At 42.1% G+C, this 19,193-nt stretch overlaps 1 protein-coding gene across 5 annotated transcripts in view; it reads left to right on the top strand.

Annotated features, from left to right (window-relative positions):
- Positions 1 to 19,193, top strand: part of LOC125452355 (WD repeat-containing protein 26) — a 112,645-nt gene that overhangs the window by 19,356 nt on the left and 74,096 nt on the right. For all 5 annotated transcript variants that reach the window (XM_048530628.2, XM_048530626.2, XM_048530627.2 and 2 more), the window contains exons 4-5: positions 6,072 to 6,208; positions 16,669 to 16,766. In XM_048530628.2, the coding sequence (XP_048386585.1) occupies positions 6,072 to 6,208; positions 16,669 to 16,766 (235 nt within the window). The remainder of the gene's footprint in view (positions 1 to 6,071; positions 6,209 to 16,668; positions 16,767 to 19,193) is intronic.

Consider the following 19,193-nt stretch of genomic DNA (forward strand, 5'->3'; position numbering starts at 1 on the left):
TATCTACCTATGGCTCCACTTTCAAAGAATTATGAACCTGCATTCCAAAGTCGCTTTGTTCAGCAGAACCTTAATTAACTTTTTTAATAGACTACCGAATTTCAAACTTTTTAAAATAGAGAAGGATGGATACATTTACTAGTTCTATTCCTACACTACTTCGAACTAGATACTCATAGAATTATGGAATTGCTGCAGTGTGGAAAGAGGCCATTTGGCCCACTGAGTATGCTTCAACTCTCGGAATATCCTGCCAGGACCCAACCCCTGATCCTATCCCTGAAACACTGTATTTATCCTGGCTAATCCACCTACGCTGGACACTAGGGCAATTTAGTCTGTTAATCCACCTGACCTGCACATCTTTAGACTGTGGGAGGAAACTGGAGCACCTGGAGGAAAAGCGCCCACACAGGAAGAATATGTAAACTGGTAGTTGCCCAAGGGTGAAATCAACCCCAGATTCCTGATGCTTTGAGACAGCAGTGCTAACCACTGAGCCACTTGGGCTGTCTCATTCCAGATAGGATCGCTGTTCCTGACTATGCAATGCTCACTGATTATATTGGATTTTGGAAGTATAGGCTGGTTAAGAACAGCCTGTATTGTACTTACTAAGAACAAATGAAGAAACCTGCTGTTTGGTTTAACCAACCAGTCAAAGGAGTGTGGTCTAACCTTACGCTCACCTGGACTATCTTCAACACATCCCTCGCTTCCTGGACCCCTCAGTCTCCATCTCAGGCAACCACCTACAAACCGATGTCCATTTCAAGCCCAGTGACTCCCACAGCTATCTGGAATACACCTCCTCCCACCCATCCTCCTGCAAAAATTCCATCCCCTATTCCCAATTCCTTCGCCTCCGCCACATCTGCTCCCAGGATGAGGCATTCCGCTCCCGTACATCCCAGATGTCCTTGTGCTTCAAGGACCACAACTTCCTCCCCGCAGTGGTTGAGAGCACACTCGACCATGACTCCTGCATTTCCCACACCTCATCCCTCACACCCCGCAATAACCGCCAAAAGAGAATCCCCCTAGTCCTCGCATACCACCCTACCAACCTCCGGATACAACACATCATCCTCCGACACTTGCGCCATCTACAATCCAACCCCACCACCAAAGACATTTTTCCAACCCCTCCCTTGTCTGCCTTCCGGAGAGACCACTCTCTCCGTGACTCCCTTGTCCCCTCCACACTCCCCTCTGATCCCACCACACCTGGCACTTAACCCTGCAACCGCAGGAAGTGTTGCACTTGCCCCCACACCACCTCCCTCTCCCCCATCCCAGGCCCCAAGATGACTTTCCACATCAAGCAGATGTTCACCTGCACATCCGCCAATGTGGTATACTGCATCCGCTGTACCCGGTGTGGCTTCCTGTACATTGGGGAAACCAAACGGAGGCTTGGAGACTGCTTTGCAGAGCACCTACGCTCGGTTCGCAATAAATAACTGCACCTCCCAGTCGCAAACCATTTCAACTCCCCTTCCTATTCCTTTGACGACATGTCCGTGCTGGGCCTCCTGCAGTGCCATAATGATGCCACCCGTAGGTTGCAGGAACAGCAACTCATATTCTGCTTGGGAACCCTGCAGCCCAATGGTATCAATGTGGATTTCACCAGCTTCAAAATCTCCCCTCCCGCCACTGCATCCCAAAACCAGCCCAGCTCGTCCCCACCTGCCTAACCTGTTCTTCCTCTGACCTATCCCCCCCTCCCGCCTCAAGCCGCACCTCCATTTCCTGCCTACCGCCCCCTTGACCTGTCCGTCCTCCCAGGACTGACCTATCCCCTCCCTACCTCCCCACCCACGTCTCCTCTCCACCTATCTTCTCCTCTATCCATCTTTGGTCTGCCTCCTCCTTCCTATTTATTTCAGAATCCTCTCCCCATCCCCCTTTTCTGATGAAGGGTCTAAGCCTGAAATGTCAGCTTTTGTGCTCGTAAGATGCTGCTTGGCCTGCTGTGTTCATCCATCTCCACACTTTGTTATCACATGCGTGTGGTCTGTTTGCTTAGTATTGCACGTCGTCTGAAATACATACACGGTATTGTTCAATTTTGTCACAGGTAGCACTTTTTGGACTGATAGTGGAAGGTGCAACTGGTCTAGCTACTGAATGGCAGCCACGTGAAGTTACTTGTTTAATCTATTGATGAAAGTTTTGAGGCATTTATGAACATATGAGTTAGAGACTTGGCAAAGCCTCTTGGACCCCTGAACCTGATCCAGCATTCAGCACAATCATGTGATCTGATTGGAATCTCAAAATTCGCATTCCCAACCACCCAGATACATTTCACTCTTTTGCTTCTCAAGAATCCATGCACCTCTGACTTATAAATGTTCAAAGACTGCCTCCTTTATGTTTTAATTGAGGGAGTCGCAACACGCGCACACACAGGCATACCATATAAATACCCCCTACAAAGCAGACACATACACCTATGAACATGTTTGGAAATGGACAGTGGGGAAATAATGGGCATGATGGACAGCGAGAACACTGAGAAAGCAGTTCACTGATCATGTTCTATGGGATCTAATGATACTATTTTAATGCTGGTAAGAACACTACTCAATCATCCTTCTCCAGATGCTTCAATTTTTCCCAGAGACATAGGGTGACTGATTCATTTATTAAAAATATATCTCACTTAGCAGTTAAAAGTCTCATCTAACAGTAACTTGAAAGGAAATTAATTTTTTTCAGGCCTGAAATGGCTTGCTGCTGAGAACAGAGGAAGAGCTCCTAAACAAGTCAGTCTGAAAGCTTCTCTGTCTTCGCAATCCTGTGCTGTTCAGCTACCTCCCTGAGAACCAAACAATAATCTACAAACAAGTGCATTGCTTGTTGCCAACCAAAATTTGTAGTTGTACTCAACCCTTTGGCTGTACACTAACTGTTACCCCTAGCTGTACAAACAATGTTCACAACGTGTATCCAGTTACTTGTTTTCAATCATGCAGCAATCCTTCCAGTCCCTGGTTTTAAAATAATTCTCATTTCACATTTCAAACAAAAAACAATGAGAAAGTCTGTCTGAGAGCATAGATTGAGCAGTTAGCATTGCATCCAGTAGTCAGCATTTCCAAGAATGTTCGTCTGGCACTAAATTAGTCTAGAATGTTTATTTGTTTGATTAATCAGGCGGTGTTGCTATTGTATTAACTTTTATATTAACTTGAGTATTTCAACATGTTCCCTTTGTAGTGGTTTGATGCAACTAAGTGGTTTTTTAAGGGCTTTCAGACACTGGTTAATCAACCATATTGCTGAGAGCCTAGTTACATAAAAGCCAGCCTGGGTAGCAGTATTAGCTTTCTTCACTTAATTGCATTTTTAATTACAACGTGAGAGTCTTCATGGTTATTCCAGATTTGTGAATTTAATGGTGGGCCTGAACTGTGCCCAGATTCTTGATCTCCAAGCCTCTGGAATGATCGTACAATAGCGTATTCATTCAATTGTCCATCTAAACAAGATCTGCACTAGACAATCAACCATTAGCATCTGAAGGGGTGAAAATAAAAGCACACCAAATATACCAGACTTTTCGGTTAGGTTTCAGTATAATTTTGTGGTAAATGTGTGAAACTTAATTCGAATGGATTCATATTTTATCTATGAAAACAAAGTGCAAGTATTTATATTTTGTGTATAAAGATGGTAGATGATTCTTGACCTATTTCAGTTGTGATCTTGAATAGAAAATGTCAAGGCTTTGACTCTGACACATCGTAGACAATGTATGCGTTCGAAATCAGGATAGTTTACAAAAGTCCATTAAATTTGGGTGTTCGTGGCTAGGTCATTATTTGTTGCCCACCCTTAATTGCTTTTGATGGTGTTGAGCTGTCACTTGAATCCCTGCAATTCTTGCCACATAGGGATGTCAGCTTTGCTGTTAAGGAGAGTGTTCCTGGATTTTGACATGACACTGAAGGAACAACACAGTTCCAGGTCAAAATGATGCATGACTGGAAGAAGAGCGTGCAGTTAGTAATGTTTCCATGCTTGTGCCTTTATCCATTTAGATGTTAGCAGTTTCAGTTTGGAAGCTTTTGTTGGAGTAGCCTTTGAATTTTTGCAGTGTATCTTATAGTTCGTTCACTCCCTTCACCACCACCAGCGGCAGCAGTGTATGGTGTGCCAATTGGGTGGGCTGCTTTATCGTGGATGTTTCAAGCTGCTTCTGTTATTGGAGCTGTGCTCATCTAGGCAAAATTAGAATTCTCTTGTGATGCCAGGTTACAGTCCAATAGGATTATTTGAAACCACAAGCTTCCTCAGCACTGCTCTTTCATCAGGTAAAGTAGAGGGGAACTCACAGGCACATAATTTATAGGTGGAGAGATAATTGGAAGAGCATTCCTGGTAATTAAGAATGTCAATGTGAGTAAAGTGTCAACAGCTGAATAGCAAGTGAGGGATGACCTATGATTTGATCAGGTCAAAAGTCAAATGACCCTTCACTTGACAAAGGGGCAGCACTCCCAGAGCTTTGTGATTTCAGATGAACCTGTTGGATTGTAACCTGGTGAAGGGTCACCAGAGTTGAAACGTTTATTGTTTTTTCATTCACAAATGCTGCCAGACCTGCCAAGCTTTTCCAGCAAATTCTGTTTTTGGTTGTCACTTTTGACCTTGTCCACCCCAGCCAATACCAACACCTCCACACCACACTATGATCTGATTAATTAAAGGCAGAGAGATAAATACAAAAATCCAAAAATAAGATGGTGCTAGAGACAGACCAAATGGCTGATATAACATGATAGGTATGATTCACATGAGCGACTAGCCAAAGTAACAAGTAATCCAAACTGTACAAAATAATCAAGGTAGAGAGATCGTAAGTTGTCAGGGTGATGGTGTCAACAGAACACGGACAGTATGGTGAGGTTACATGTAGCGCAACACGAACCTGAGATCATGGTTGAGGCTGCTCTTATGGCTACACTAGTTGGCTGTCTGTTTATGCTCGGTGATTCTGTGTTGTTGTGTATCTCTCATGCTGCCTTCAAGGACATTTACCTGAAGATCAGAAGCTGAATGTCCTTGAGTTTCTGGTTCAATGTTAAACCCCAGCCCCCACCTGAATGTTGACAGTGGGGTTTTCAACAGTACTGCTGTTGAATGTCATGCGGAGATGATTAGTTCCTCTTGATGTTTCACTTAACAGTTGTTTAGCACAGATGTTCATGATTGCAAAAGGGCAGGACTTGCACAGTTAATGTTAGAGTTGCAGGGAGTGTGTCGAACAGAGACCTAGGAGTGCAGCTGCTAGTTCCTTGAAAGTGGTGTCACGGGTAGCCTGGATGGAGATGAAGGCATTTGGGACACTTGCCTTCGTTGGTCAGAACATTGAGTATAGGACTTAGGACGTCGTGTGGTGTTGAGAGTGGTTCATGTGTGGATGAATCTCCAGGGGAAATGATGGATGCTGGGACAGTTAAATTGTTTAAAAGATGTTTGGATAAGTACATGAATAAGAAATTTTTGGCCAAGCTAGGACTAGTGTAGTTTGGCATGCAATTGTAATGGACTGGTTGGACCCACGGGTCTGATTTCATGCTGTATGACTCTGACTTCGATCCAAGCCAAGAAACTATCCAGGTTTTGCAGCATTTTTCAAGGACTTATGGGAGCCCACGTATAGTTTTTTAAGGTTCCTCCTTTATGCCATATTTGGTCAAAGATAGTAGCCCTCTCTTAACCTGTGGAGTTCAGCGCTTTTATCTATGTTTGAACCAAAATTCTGAGGTCCATCCCACAGGCTTTGATTTTGATTGTGTTCAGCTGCTTTTTGAACTCGCATGAAATTATTTATGTAAAATCTGGCAACTGTGATGCTGTGGTCCTCAGAAGGAGGCTGAGACTTTAATTGTTAAACCATGTAGTTCTGAAAATTAGATATAGAAGACTGGAGAGAAGCTATGTGATCTAACTCTACCATAACTCAACATAAAAATCAAAGCTCAATATAACCTAAATTTACAGATTAATTGTCATATTCCTGGTCTTTGTTTAATGCCAAATGTCTTTTTCTTTAGAAGATGAAGTTCTTGCTTCTGCAGCAGAAGTACCTGGAATATCTGGAAGACGGCAAAGTTCTGGAAGCTCTTCAGGTCCTGCGCTGCGAACTGACTCCTCTGAAATACAACACAGAGCGAATCCACATCTTGAGTGGGTAAGAGAAAAGCAATTCCTGATAGCTGCAAACATTTTTTTTTATTGACTCATTGGATGTGAACATCACTGGCTGGATGTAAGTTTATTATCCATCCCTAATTGTTAAGATTTACATATAGATCAGACCAGGTAAGGGTGGCAGTTTCCCTCACTAGGGGACATTGTGAACCAGGTAGGTTTTTCTGACAATCGACAATGGATTTGTGGTCATGAGACTCTCAATTCCAGATTTTTTAATTGAATTCAAGTTCAACCATTTGTGATGGTTGATTTTGAACCAGAACCTCCAGAACATGCCATGCATGTCTGAATGAATAGTCTAGCGATTATAAATCTAGGCAACCACTTTCCTGTTAAATCACGTTGCTCAAAACTCAAATTGTGCTGTTTTTGGTACTTTACCATTAGTTCACACCTTGTTGAGCACTGTGAGGAGCCGTACAATCATTGCTTTATCTTTGCTTGGAGCAAATAACAATGCTGTTAATAAAATTTGTGACATCATTCTATTGAAGAATGGTTATTGGTGGGCTCCTCAATTCATTTCTAAAAGGCAATTAAAATTTAGGGATTTTTGAATTAATCTTTGGTGTGACTGATGTGTTGTTGATTTTGAAATTCCTCAGTGATAAAGATGATGCTTGTTTTAGATATTTTTAATTTAGCTGGGCAGGTGTAACTTGATCCCAGAACTTGTGGGTGAGAAGTAGGAACACTACAAGAAGAACCCTGTATGCTGAATAATTATTTTTAGTTGACACTTTCATCTAAATGGCCTGACGTGTGTTGGTTGTAATGGGTGTTATCCATTCTGTTTTTCTTTCCGTGGTGAGACTAGCTCAGTATTTCTGAGAAAATGTGGAAGACTTGACTTCCATGTCCTTTGCATATGGACTTGCTGAATAACAAGCAGAAACCTCATTTTCTGCACCTTGTGGGATCGTGCTCAATAACACCTGAAATTGGTGAGTGGTGAAGGCCGCCTCTTTATTGACCATCAGCACTAGCATAGTTCAGCGGCGATTGAATCCAAAGTGCAGTTTTTCACTAGCCTCCCTTTATATGCTGTTTTTACATACAGTAAAATTTTAGCACTTTGGCGTCACGTAGTTGTATCTATTGTAAACAAGTTTGCATGACATCTCTCCTAGGGAAAACAGGAGATAATTTAAGCACTTCTGAATGCTGGCTGCTACTCCTGATTAGATTAGAATGTCTGAGGTAACAAAGTGTGAAGCTGGATGAACACAGCGGGCCAAACAGCATCTTAAGAGCACAAAAGCTGACGTTTCGGGCCTAGACCCTTCTTCAGAGAGGGGGAGCCCTCTCTGATGAAGGGTCTAGGCCTGAAACGTCAGCTTAGACCATAAGACACAGGAGTGGAAGTAAGGCCGTAAGGCCATTCGGCCCATCAAGTCCACTCCACCATTTAAATCATGGCTGATGGGTATTTCAACACCACTTACCTGCACTCTCCCTGTAGCCCTTGATTCGTTTTGAGATCAAGAATTTGTCGATCTCTGCCTTCAAGGCATCCAATGTCCCGGACTCCACTGCACTCTGTGGCAATGAATTCCACAAGCCCACCGCTCTCTGACTGAAGAAATGTTGTCTCATTTCAGTTTTAAATTTACCCCCTCTAATTTTAAGGCTGTGCCCACAGGTCCTAGTCTCCCCGCCTAATGGAAACAACTTCCTAGCGTCCACCCCTTTTGTGCTCCTAAGATGCTGCTTGGCCTGCTGTGTTCATCCAACTTCACACTTTGCTATCTTGGATTCTCCAGCATCTGCAGTTCCCATCATCCTACATTAGAATATCTGTGTGGTCTGAGCTTACATAATTAAGAGGTGTTGGTCCTTTTGTCTTTAAAGTTAGTAATGTTGGATAAAAACACCAGACCTCTATGATCTAAGTAAGTGAGAAATTATACATGTACTAAATAAAAGTATAGAGGATATTAAACTGATCTCCCACGGCTGGGTCATGAGATTTTATCTACTGTTGCCTCTTTGTGCTATCTCCTACGCATTCATTCGTGCAGCTTCATGGAAGTGCTGTTTTGTAAGTGAGTTTCTTAAAGAGGAAGTGGCCCTGTTTAATATGCATTTAAAAGGCATAAATCTGTGCGTTAGTATAAGATGGTAGTCCTAAGTAAATGTTAGAAATAGGTAGTGTATACGGAAATTTCAGAGATAAAAGTCAGCAGACAGTAGGGACGTGCTGATGGAGGAAACTGATGTCCTGTAGACTTTTCACGTCCCAGGAGATGGTTGCTGAGGGCTAATTAATATTGTAATCTTTCCATAGTTTTGAGTGAGTTATGGAGACATGATGGCAGGGATGGCGTTGTTCTGAGTAGATTTCAGTATTAACACTTATTCAGGGGTAGCCTTTGTTACAGAAACAAGTCTAAGCACTGCTTGCAGCATGGGGCTGATAAGAATTGAAAGTTGTAAAGAAACAGTAATGGGTTGGCAGCCTAAGAAGGGATGTTAGTTTCATGGATCTTATAAGAGTAAAATGTACTATAAAAATGCAGTTTTATAAATGAATGGAAACGTGGTATAGTAAACATAGTGCTTGTGAGTGAGTTAGTAAAGAGAATCATAATACAATATCTCAATCTGTTATTACCCTATTGGGAGGAGTGCACTAGTTATCAAGCATCCCAAAGGTGTATATTTTACGTAATCACCAAAATACTACCTTTTTGATTCTCTTAATTTCTTTTATTCTGATCAGTAATAATCACCAGTTTGTTCAATAAACTCAAATTTCTTAAACACAAACATCATTACAAACATTGTCAGTGATCACTCACTAACGAGTATGATTGTCCACTTGGGAAATTTCTTGTCATTGGTCATGGGTTGTGTGGGTCCTCACGTGATTACTGAGTCTGATCCTAGAGCAGCATCTCTGACCACACAGTTGGCAGATGTTTCTGGGAGATGGAATTAGTCCTTGGACTTGATCGCTAAGAAAAGGTCCTTTCTCAGGCTCCTTTGTACCTTGTATCACCAATAGGTATTCTCAAAGAATTGTCCTTTCAGAAATGAGGTTCCTCCAAGTGTGTTTATTCTGAACAAGAGTGGTCCAGGCATTGGTGTCATCGTTGTATTTCTTGAGGCAAGCTTTCAGGTAGTGCTTCTCAAGCTGGGCCAAGAAGATTTGCTTTGGGAGTCAGAACTTGAACGTTCTAACCTCGTGGCCAGCACAGTGATTTTGAATAATCGGGGCCTTGATACTGGTGCTGTTGGTTCCTTCAGGGATGCTGATATTAGTATGCCTGTCTTCCCAGCTGATGCGGAGAACCTGTCTGTGTTGTTGATACTTCTCCAGGGCCTTGAGATGATGTCTGTACATAGTCCAACCTTTTGAACCATATAGAAGAGTTGGAATGATGACTGCGTTGTATACAACGATCTTAGTACCAGCACATTATCCTGGACGTCGAAGACTTTCATCCGTGGGTGTCTGAAGGTGGCACTGGCGGATTGGATTCAGTGTTGGATCTCTGCATTAATGTCAACTTTGAATGAGATGTGGCTCCTCAGGTAGGAAAATTGTTCCATTTTTGAGAGGATTTCTTTGTTCTTAATGGCTGGATAAACTGGAACTTGCCCAGGCATGGGTTGGCAAAGGACTTGAATCATCTTGATATCAAGGCTGAGACCAATTCTTTGGTATACTCCTTCAAAGGTGTTAAGCAAGACTTAACAGTTCTGTTGGAAGAGAGCAGAGACGATGTTGTAATCACTTGCTGCAGTTCCACAAACAATGTCAGTGTTGTTTTCTTGGATTTCCACTGGTTAAAGTTGAGTTTTCCATTCCCCTTGTAGACAATGTCTGCACCCTTGGGAAGCTTCATTCTGACAAGATGAAGGATGGTGTTGATGGAGAAAAGGTAGTGAAGGTGATGACGAATCCTTACTTCACTCCAGTCAAGGCCTCAAAGCTTTTGTCACATTTCCATCGATGAGGGCTATCACCAATATCTTAAAGGAGATGGAGAATGTTGATGAATTTCTCTGGGCAGCCAAAATTTGACAGGGTTTCAGTAGCGCTTCCTAGTCGACGGAGTTAAAATCCTTGGTCTTAGTGTTGGTGATCCTGCAGTTCTTTTTGTGTGGAATTGTCGAGCAATTAAAGTAGTTCCATGGTTTGATCAGAGACCACAGAGGCTTTCTGGAAGGGTTTCTTTAGAGACAGAGGATGGCTACTGAGGATTCAGACATTCAATCTTCATAGAAATGGACAGAAGGGAGATTGCTCAGTAGTTTCTGCAGTCCACTTTGTCTCCTTTTATGAAGATTAGCGATGGTGGAGATTTTCAGCAACAGTTGATGGATCTGATGGGTGTGCTCTGCTTCCCCAAGTTTGAAATCTCTCCTGGAATCCTGTCTAGCCCTGCAGTATTTACATTCTTCATGTGTTTAATGGTGACTTTGACTTATTACATGTGCCTGGGAGTCTGAGATCATCTTTGGATTGTTGGAAGTTTCCCTTGAACATGTCCTCATCTGCGATTGTATTGTGATTTACAATATATGGTTACCAAACAAGCTGTTATGGAGTGAAACTGTCCCATTAATTGCAGATATTCAGAACCATGAGGTGATAGTAAAATTCTGCAGAAATGATGTAGGTTTAAGTTTTTAAAAAAAGAACACCCACAGAGTGTCGGAGTAGAAGGCCTTGGGCTTGACCATCAACATACTGGGTGTTACCATTGACCCAAAACTCAACTGGATTCTCCATATAAATACAGTCACAATGAACAGTTTAGAGGCTAAGAATACTGCAGTGAATAACTGCCTCATGAACCCCCAAAGCCTGTCCTCCATCTACAAGCAAACATCAGGAGTGTGATGGAATACTCCCCACTTGCAGAGATCACTGCAACAATGGCACTCAAGCTTGACCCTGTCCAGGACAAAGCAGCGACCCCACATCTATGAACGTTCGTTTCGTCCACCGCCAACGTATGACATGCGCTGTTGCTCCTATTTGCACTGCTTTTTCACCATCTTAAATGGGTGGCTTCTTATCCTGAGATTATGCCCTGTGTTCTGACTTTACCCTGCCCCCCGCAAAAGAAAGGGGAATATCCTCTCCCTTTCTATCCTGTTAAGACCCCAAGAATCTGTTAAGTTTCAGTGGAATCTCTCATTCTACTCAACTCCAATGATTACGAGCCAATCTACTAAACCTCATCTCGTAGGAACCCCCTCCATGCTCAGAATCATCCAGTTGAAACTGTTGTGGGCTAACTCCAAAGCCACTATGTCTTAAGGCAACAGTGTAGTCTAACTTAAGATAATAAAATGTGAGGCTGGATGAACACAGCAGGCCAAGCAGCATCTCAGGAGCACAAAAGCTGACGTTTTGGGCCTAGACCCTTCATCATAGGCCCGAAATGTCAGCTTTTGTGCTCCTGAGATGCTGCTTGGCCTGCTGTGTTCATCCAGCCTCACATTTTATTATCTTGGATTCTCCAGCATCTGCAGTTCCCATTATCTCAGTATAGTCTAACTAGTGCTTTATATAATTATAGCAAGACCTCCACAATTTTATTCTCTGTTCCATTTGAAATGTGCCTGCCCTCTTATCCAACCCTATTAGAAAAGTTGAGTGGCATTTTTGTTTATGATTTATGGTTGAAGACCCCCAAATCTCTTGACCTGCAAGTTTCTGCAGTCTTTCAACATTTAGATATTATTCCTGCCAAAGCGCACATCCTCTTAATTTCCCACAGTATATTGTATCTGCCAACTTTTAGTCTATTCCATGGAGCTTTATAAACCTTAATAGACTCTCTTTATCCTTGCAACTTGCCCTTCTGCCTATTTTTGTGTCATCTGCAAACCTGATAGTACAACTTACTGTATCATCCAAGTCATTGATATGAATTGCAGGTACTTATGGTCCCAGCACTGAACCCTGTGGTGCTCCAATTGTTACAGTTTATCATCTTGAAAATACCTTCTTATCCCAAGTCTATCTTATTAGTTCGCCAGTCCCCTCTCTGTGCTAATATACTGCACCAGTTCCATGGGCTGTTGTCTCAAATATCCTTATGTTCAGTACATACATGAGTGGCTTTAAAATGCTATTTTTGTCTTCTACTGTGAAGACACAGGGTATTTATTGAACTCCGCTGCATTTCCTGGCTCCCTTAATATTTCCTCACACTCTAAATGTTCTGTTTTGTTACTTGCTATTTCCTACACCAAGGGGCGCCTCTTCCTTTTTATATACAATTAAGAAACTGTTTTAGTTTTTATTTTGCATTGTAGTGTATCTTCTTGCATGCTAATATATCTGATTTTTCTGGCCATCTTCTGGTGGCTTTTATAAATCCTCAAGCTAATCATAAACAACAGGGAAAATGCTCTGCTGGGGCCAAGCATCTGAATTCAAAGAATTAAAATGGAGTTGTCATTGTCTGGTTGATTTCCTGTTGTCAAAGCCTCAATGCTGGCAGCTATAGTATCAATGGGAGATACTTAAATCCAACTTCAGTTTTGATGAGGGTCAAACTTATAAGTTGGAATGCCAGTACCTGTTGAGCTTTCAGAGTTGAAGTATTTAAAATCCTGATTTCTGGAACTTTACTTGTACCTAGAAGTTATTTTGACGTCTGTGCAGCTTGTTCTAATTTAATGTTTCTTCTTCCAACTGACACCCAGGACTTTTTTTAAAAATGCTGTTGTGGGACATGGGTACAGCTGGCTGGCAGTATTTATTGCCCATCCCTAATTTGCCCTTGAGAACATGTTAGTTAGCTGCTGCCTTGAACTGCTGAAGCCCAGATGCTGCAGGAATACCCCCAGTGCCGTTAGGGTGGGAATTTCAGGAATTTTACCCAGTTATGCTAAAGGAACAGAAATATATTTCCAAGTCAGGATGGTGAGTAGCTTGGAGGGGATATTGCAGGTGATGATGTTCCCACATATGTACTGCCCTTGTCCTTCTAAACAGAAGTGGTTGTGGGTTTGGAAGATGCTATCTAAGGATCATTAGTGAATTTCTGTATTGAATCTTGTAGATAGTATTTTGTTAAGAAAGCATATGGTGTTTTGGCTTTCATTAGCAGGGGGATTGAGTTTAAGAGTCGTGAGATCTTGTTGCAGCTCTATAAAACTTTGGTTAGACCGCACTTGGAATATTGCGTCCAGTTCTGGTCGCCCTATTATAGGAAAGATGTGGATGCTTTGGAGAGGGTTCAGAGGAGGTTTACCAGGATGCTGCCTGGACTGGAGGGCTTATTTTATGAAGAGAGGTTGACTGAGCTCGGACTCTTTTCATTGGAGAAGAGAGGAGGAGAGGGGACCTAACTGAGGTAGACAAGATAATGAGAGGCATAGATAGAGTTGATAGCCAGAGACTATTTCCCAGGGCAGAAATGGCTAACAGGAGGGTCATAGTTTTAAGCTGGTTGGAGGAAAGTATAGAGGGGATGTCAAAGGTGGGTTCTTTACACAGAGTGTTGTGAGAGCATGGAATGCGTTGCCAGCAGCAGTTGTGGAAGCAAGGTCATTGGGGACATTTAAGAGACTACTGGACATGCATATGGTCACAGAAATTTGAGGTTGCATACATGAGGATCGATGGTCGGCACAACATCGTGGGCTGAAGGGCGTGTTCTGTGCTGTACTGTTCTATGTTCTATGTTTTATTGCTTCTGATCGTCTGTCGTGGAGGGAGTAGATGCTCATGGATAATGTTCCAGTCAAGCAAGCTGCTTTGTCCTGGATGATACGAAGCTGCTTGTGTTGTTGGAACTGCACCATTCTAAGCATGTGGGGGAGTATTCCTTCAAAGTCCTGACTTATGCCTTGTCGATGGTGGACAGGTTTTGGGGAGTCAGGAGGTTAGTTACTTGCAGCAGAGTTCCCAGCATCCGACCTGCTCTTGTAACCACTGATTAGGTTGAATCTAGTTGACTTTCCTCTGAATGGTAATCCGCAGGATGTCGATAGTGACAGATTCAGTGAGGGAATATCAAGGAATGGTCTTTTGACCGCTCCTATTAGAGGTGGTCATTGGCACAAATTACTTGAGTTTGAGCCCAAGAGTGGATACTGCCCCAAGTCTTGCTGCTTTTGGATATACTGCTTCAGTATCTGAGGAATTGTGAATCATACTGAACATTTGCATAATTATTGGCAAACTTCCCCAATTCTGACCTTTGTCAAGGAGGGGGCAGATCATTGAAGTAGTTCAAGATGGCTGAGATTAGGATGCTACCCTGAGGAACTCCAGAGATGACTGACCTTCAACAATCTCAGCCATCTTCCAATATGTGAGGTATGACTCCAACCAGCAGAGTGTTTGACCCCTGATTCTTGTTGATACCCATTTTGCTTGAGCTCCTTGATGCCACACTTGGTTTATGCACTCTTAATTCAGCTGTTTTCTGTTTGAATAAAGGCTGTAATAAGATAAGGAGTTGAGTGGCCCTGGCAGAATCCCAACTGAGTTTCACTGAACAGGTTATTGCTGAGGAGGTGCTGCTTGATAGCGCTGCTGATGACACCTTCCATCACTTTGCTGATGTTCAAGAGTACACTGATACAGTAGTAATTGGCTGGCTTGGATTCTTCCTGCTCTTAGTGTACAGACCTGGGCAATTTTCCATATTGTCAGGCAGATGATAGTGTTGTAACTGAACTGGAATAGCTTGGTTAGGCACGTGAGAAGTTTCAGAGCGCAAGTCTTCAGTACTATTGCTGGAATGTTGTCAGTGCCCATTGTTCTTGCAGTATCCTGTGTCTCCAACTAATTTTTCTATCACAGGGAGTTAATCTAATTTGCCTGCCTGTGTTTAAGGGACCATGAGTCAATGTTGATGACACCCAAGGCAACTCCCTGTCAGTTGTATAGCAGTGAGCTGCCACATCTGCTGGGTCTGTATTGCTGGAGGGACATGGCATGTCAGGGATGGGGATATCTGGGACATGGTCATACCCATGGAATCATATCTTGCAGGCAGTGTTGGAATTTAGCCTGTCTAGTTTGAAACAGCTCTCTCAATTTTGGCACAAGGCCCAGAATGTTAGTAAAGAGGACTTTGAGTGGGCTGACAGGGCTATTTTTGATATTGTTGTTGGATACCAAGATTGATGCCAGGTGATCTGTCTTTGTTAACACTTTGTAACAATTGATATGACCGACTTGCTGGGCCATTTCTGAGGGCATTTGAGATTCAGCCATATTGCCCTGACTCTAGTTTCAGATTTAGGCCAAATCAGGTGAAATGGCAGATTTCTTTCCCTGAAGGACATTAGTGAACCAGATCAACTTTTCTGACAAACAGCAATGGCTTCATAATCTGGAATTAAGAATTTAATGACTCTTTTTACGCAACTCAAATTCTACCATCTGCTTTGGTGAAATTCTAACCCAGGACCCAAACTGAGTCACTGGATTAATAGTCTAGAAGTAATACTGCTCGACCATTGCTTCCCCTACAATATATGTGCTGAAGCAGCAACTGTAGTTCAAAGGCTGTCGCTAGGCAAATTTCAGGACAGATCCCCAACTTTTTGAAGCTTGTAAATCCACATGACTCCTTAGTTGTCTCTCAAAAGCTTGTGGCTTACATTCTTTCCACACAGTCATTTGACTTTTAACGGCCAGTAGATGAACAACAACATGCCAACTTTAACTCTCTTTAGTTTCATGTTGTCGCTAATTTAAGTGTAGCAATTACCGAAATCCTTTCGTCTCTTTCAACTTCCTTCACCGTAACATTTGAACAGACTTTGTATTCGTAATACTGCTCATGATATTTTAATGTATGTATCTGGACTCATTGGCCCTTTTTTGAGCTCCTACTGTTTCTAGCTCTTCACCCTGTACTATTCATTTTAAGGCCAAAGTAAGTGTTTTCTCAGTTGCCTGCATAAAATCCATTTGTCACATTTTGCCCATTTACCTAAGCTACCAATATCTCTTTGCAATTCTGTTCTTCACTGTACATTGCTCACAATATTTTTATGTTATCCAAAAATGTGAAAATATGGCTCGAGTTCAACATTTGCATTGATAGGCTAAATAAATGATACCTCAACACTGATCCATGATGGCTACCATTAGTCACATCTTGTCAATTATGTTTCCTGATTGTTATTTCCCTACTTTTTCCTGTCCCAAAACCAACTTCCTAACCAGGTCAATACCTGACCTCAGTTTGAAATTGACAAATGTTCTCTTGTGAAGGATTTCAAATACTTATGAGATTTCATTTAAGTAATGGCTCTTTGCCTACAGGACTCAAGAAACTACAACTAAAGAGAAAACAAAACCAAAAGCAGAACTTACTTAATTTTAATTTCCAAAGAGTTCTTTTTATGCTACCTCCGTTGTGGTACTTCTCATCATCCATATTCACAAAATTTGACTATCAGTACAGCTGCTGAAAATCTCGTTTTTGTGTCATATCTCTACAGGTATCTAATGTGCAGTCATACAGATGACCTGAGAGCAAAGGCAGAGTGGGAAGGAAAAGGGACTGCTTCACGATCAAAATTACTTGACAAACTTCAGAGTAAGTTGATTCTTTTCATGAAGGTAATAGAACAATGTTGAAACAAATTCATAAATTCTAGATTATTAGATAAATTAGGTTTAGGTTTGAACAGTGGCTATGAAATAATAGCCATAGTGGCATTGTGTTAATTGACTGCTTAGCTCACTGTGCTGTGATATATTGATATTCTGGCAGATTGTGCTATGGATTACTTGGACATTGCAGCCACATGATGTATGGTTGCAGTGTTGACAAACAGTTAAAGGTAATGTGACCCTATTTTTATTTGGGGTTATGGGCTTTACTGGCTGAACTAGCATTTATTGCCTATCCCTTATTGCGTTTGAGAAGGTGGTGGTGAGTTTGAACCACTGCAGTTCATTTGGCATAGGCACACCCACAATGCTGTTCGAAAGGTAGCTTCAGGACTTCGACTTAGTGACACCAAAGGAGCAAGGATATATTTCCAACTACCTGTCGTTAGTGCCTTGGGCAACTTGGAGGTGGCATTCTAATGTAACTGTCGTCCTTATTTAAGATGCTATTCATGGGTTTGAAAGTGCTGTGTAAGGAGCAAGGTCCATATTGTAAATGATATACTCTGCTGCCGAATGTTGGTGTTGGAGGTAGTGAATGTTTTTGAATGTGGTGTTAATCAAGTGGGCTGATCTGTCTTGAATAGTGTCAAGTTTCTTGAGTGTTGTTGGAGTTACTCTCCACTTGCCTGGATGAGTACATTTCATCACACCTGATTTGTGCCTTGGACAGGTTACCTGAGCATTGAGGTTTATCAGGTAATAGAAATTGAAATGGATGATGTCCTTTATCTTAAAAGGAATGGATTATAACAATAAGGATGTCTTGCTAAAACTATACAAGGCACCAGTCAGATCATACCTGGAATGCTATGAACAGTTTTGGTGGCTAGTTATGAAAACATAGGTAAGAGAAAGTTGTTTGATTCTGGGTATAGAGGAATTCTTGCATGAAGAGAGATTGAGTAGATTGGGCTTGTACTCATTAACTGTCATTCTCCTTTGTGGGAGAGACCAGAATAAGCAAGTGCAAGCAGAGTCTAGTCTTGCCCATTTTAAGATTAAGGTGAGATGCTTACTACTTGGTGAAGAGGTAGTCAAATCTGTGGAATTCTTTACTGCAAAGGCCAGTGAGACTGGACAATTAAGTATATTCAAACTGTGATACTGACTTTTTAGAATAAAATCATAGTATGAAGGTTATGGGGCTATGGTAAGAAAGTAGACTTTAGGATTGTAGATCAGCAACTATCTCATTTAATGGTGGAGCTGACTTGATGGACCAGATAGGAGCAGAAGACTAATCTTATGGCTTTGGGAGCAGAAAGTATTACTGCAAGTCTCCTGAACATGACAGATGCAATATGATGTGAGAAAGTGTGAGGTTACTCATTTGAGTAAGAGGAATAGAGGAACCTACGTATTGTTTAAATAGGGAAAGACAGAGGATTTGGGGGCCCTAGTGTATGAACCACAAAAATGCTAGCATCCAAGTTTTAGGGGATAATAGTGAATGGAAATGGAAAGTTGGACTTCATTTCAAAGGAAATGGAGTCTTGTTAAGTTTCTGAAAAGTTGTAACCCCCGGAATGATAGTGTGGGATTCAGTGATGGTAATGCCACTGAATGTCAAGGGACAATGGTTTGATTCTCTTGATGTTCATTGCTTGACATTTGTGGCACAAATGTTACTTGCTGCATGTCAGGCCAAATCTGGATATTGTCTAAGTTTTGCTGACTTTTGGCATGGACTGCTTCAATATCTGAAAAGTTGCAAATGGTGCATTGGTTGAACAATGAGCATCTCTATTTCTACCCTTATGATGGAGGGAAAGTCGTTCGAAGCAGCTCAAGATGTTTGGTCCTTGGACACTACCCTAGCGAACTCTGCAAATGTCGTAGAGGGCTGACATCAGTGACCTGTAGCATCCAGAGCCATCTCCCTGTGTGCCAGTATGACTCCGACCAGCAAAACTTTTTTTTTTCCCTGATTACAATTCACTACACTTTTGCTAGAGATCCTTGATACCACACACAGTTGAATGCAGCCTTGATGTCAAGGACAGTACTCTCACTTTACCTCTGGAATTCAGCTCTTCTGTCCATGTTTGAACCAAGGCTGTAATGAGGTCAGGAGTTGAGTGACCCTGGCGGAACCCAAACTGGGCTTCGCTGAGCAGCTGCTGCTTGATTGCACTGTTGATGACATCTTCATCCCTTTACTGATCAAGACTCGACAGATGGGGCAGGAAATTGGCTGAGGTGTATTTGTCCTGCTTTTTATGTATAGGGCATACTGGGCTATTTTCCAATGCTAGTGTTGTAGCTGTTTAGGAATAGCTTGGCTTCGGGAGCCACAAGCTTTGGAATGCACATGTTCGGAGCTGTTGCTTCTTGTCAGAGTTCTTAA

This window comes from Stegostoma tigrinum, chromosome 4 (genome assembly GCF_030684315.1).
Source record: "Stegostoma tigrinum isolate sSteTig4 chromosome 4, sSteTig4.hap1, whole genome shotgun sequence".
Classification (NCBI taxonomy): domain Eukaryota; kingdom Metazoa; phylum Chordata; class Chondrichthyes; order Orectolobiformes; family Stegostomatidae; genus Stegostoma; species Stegostoma tigrinum.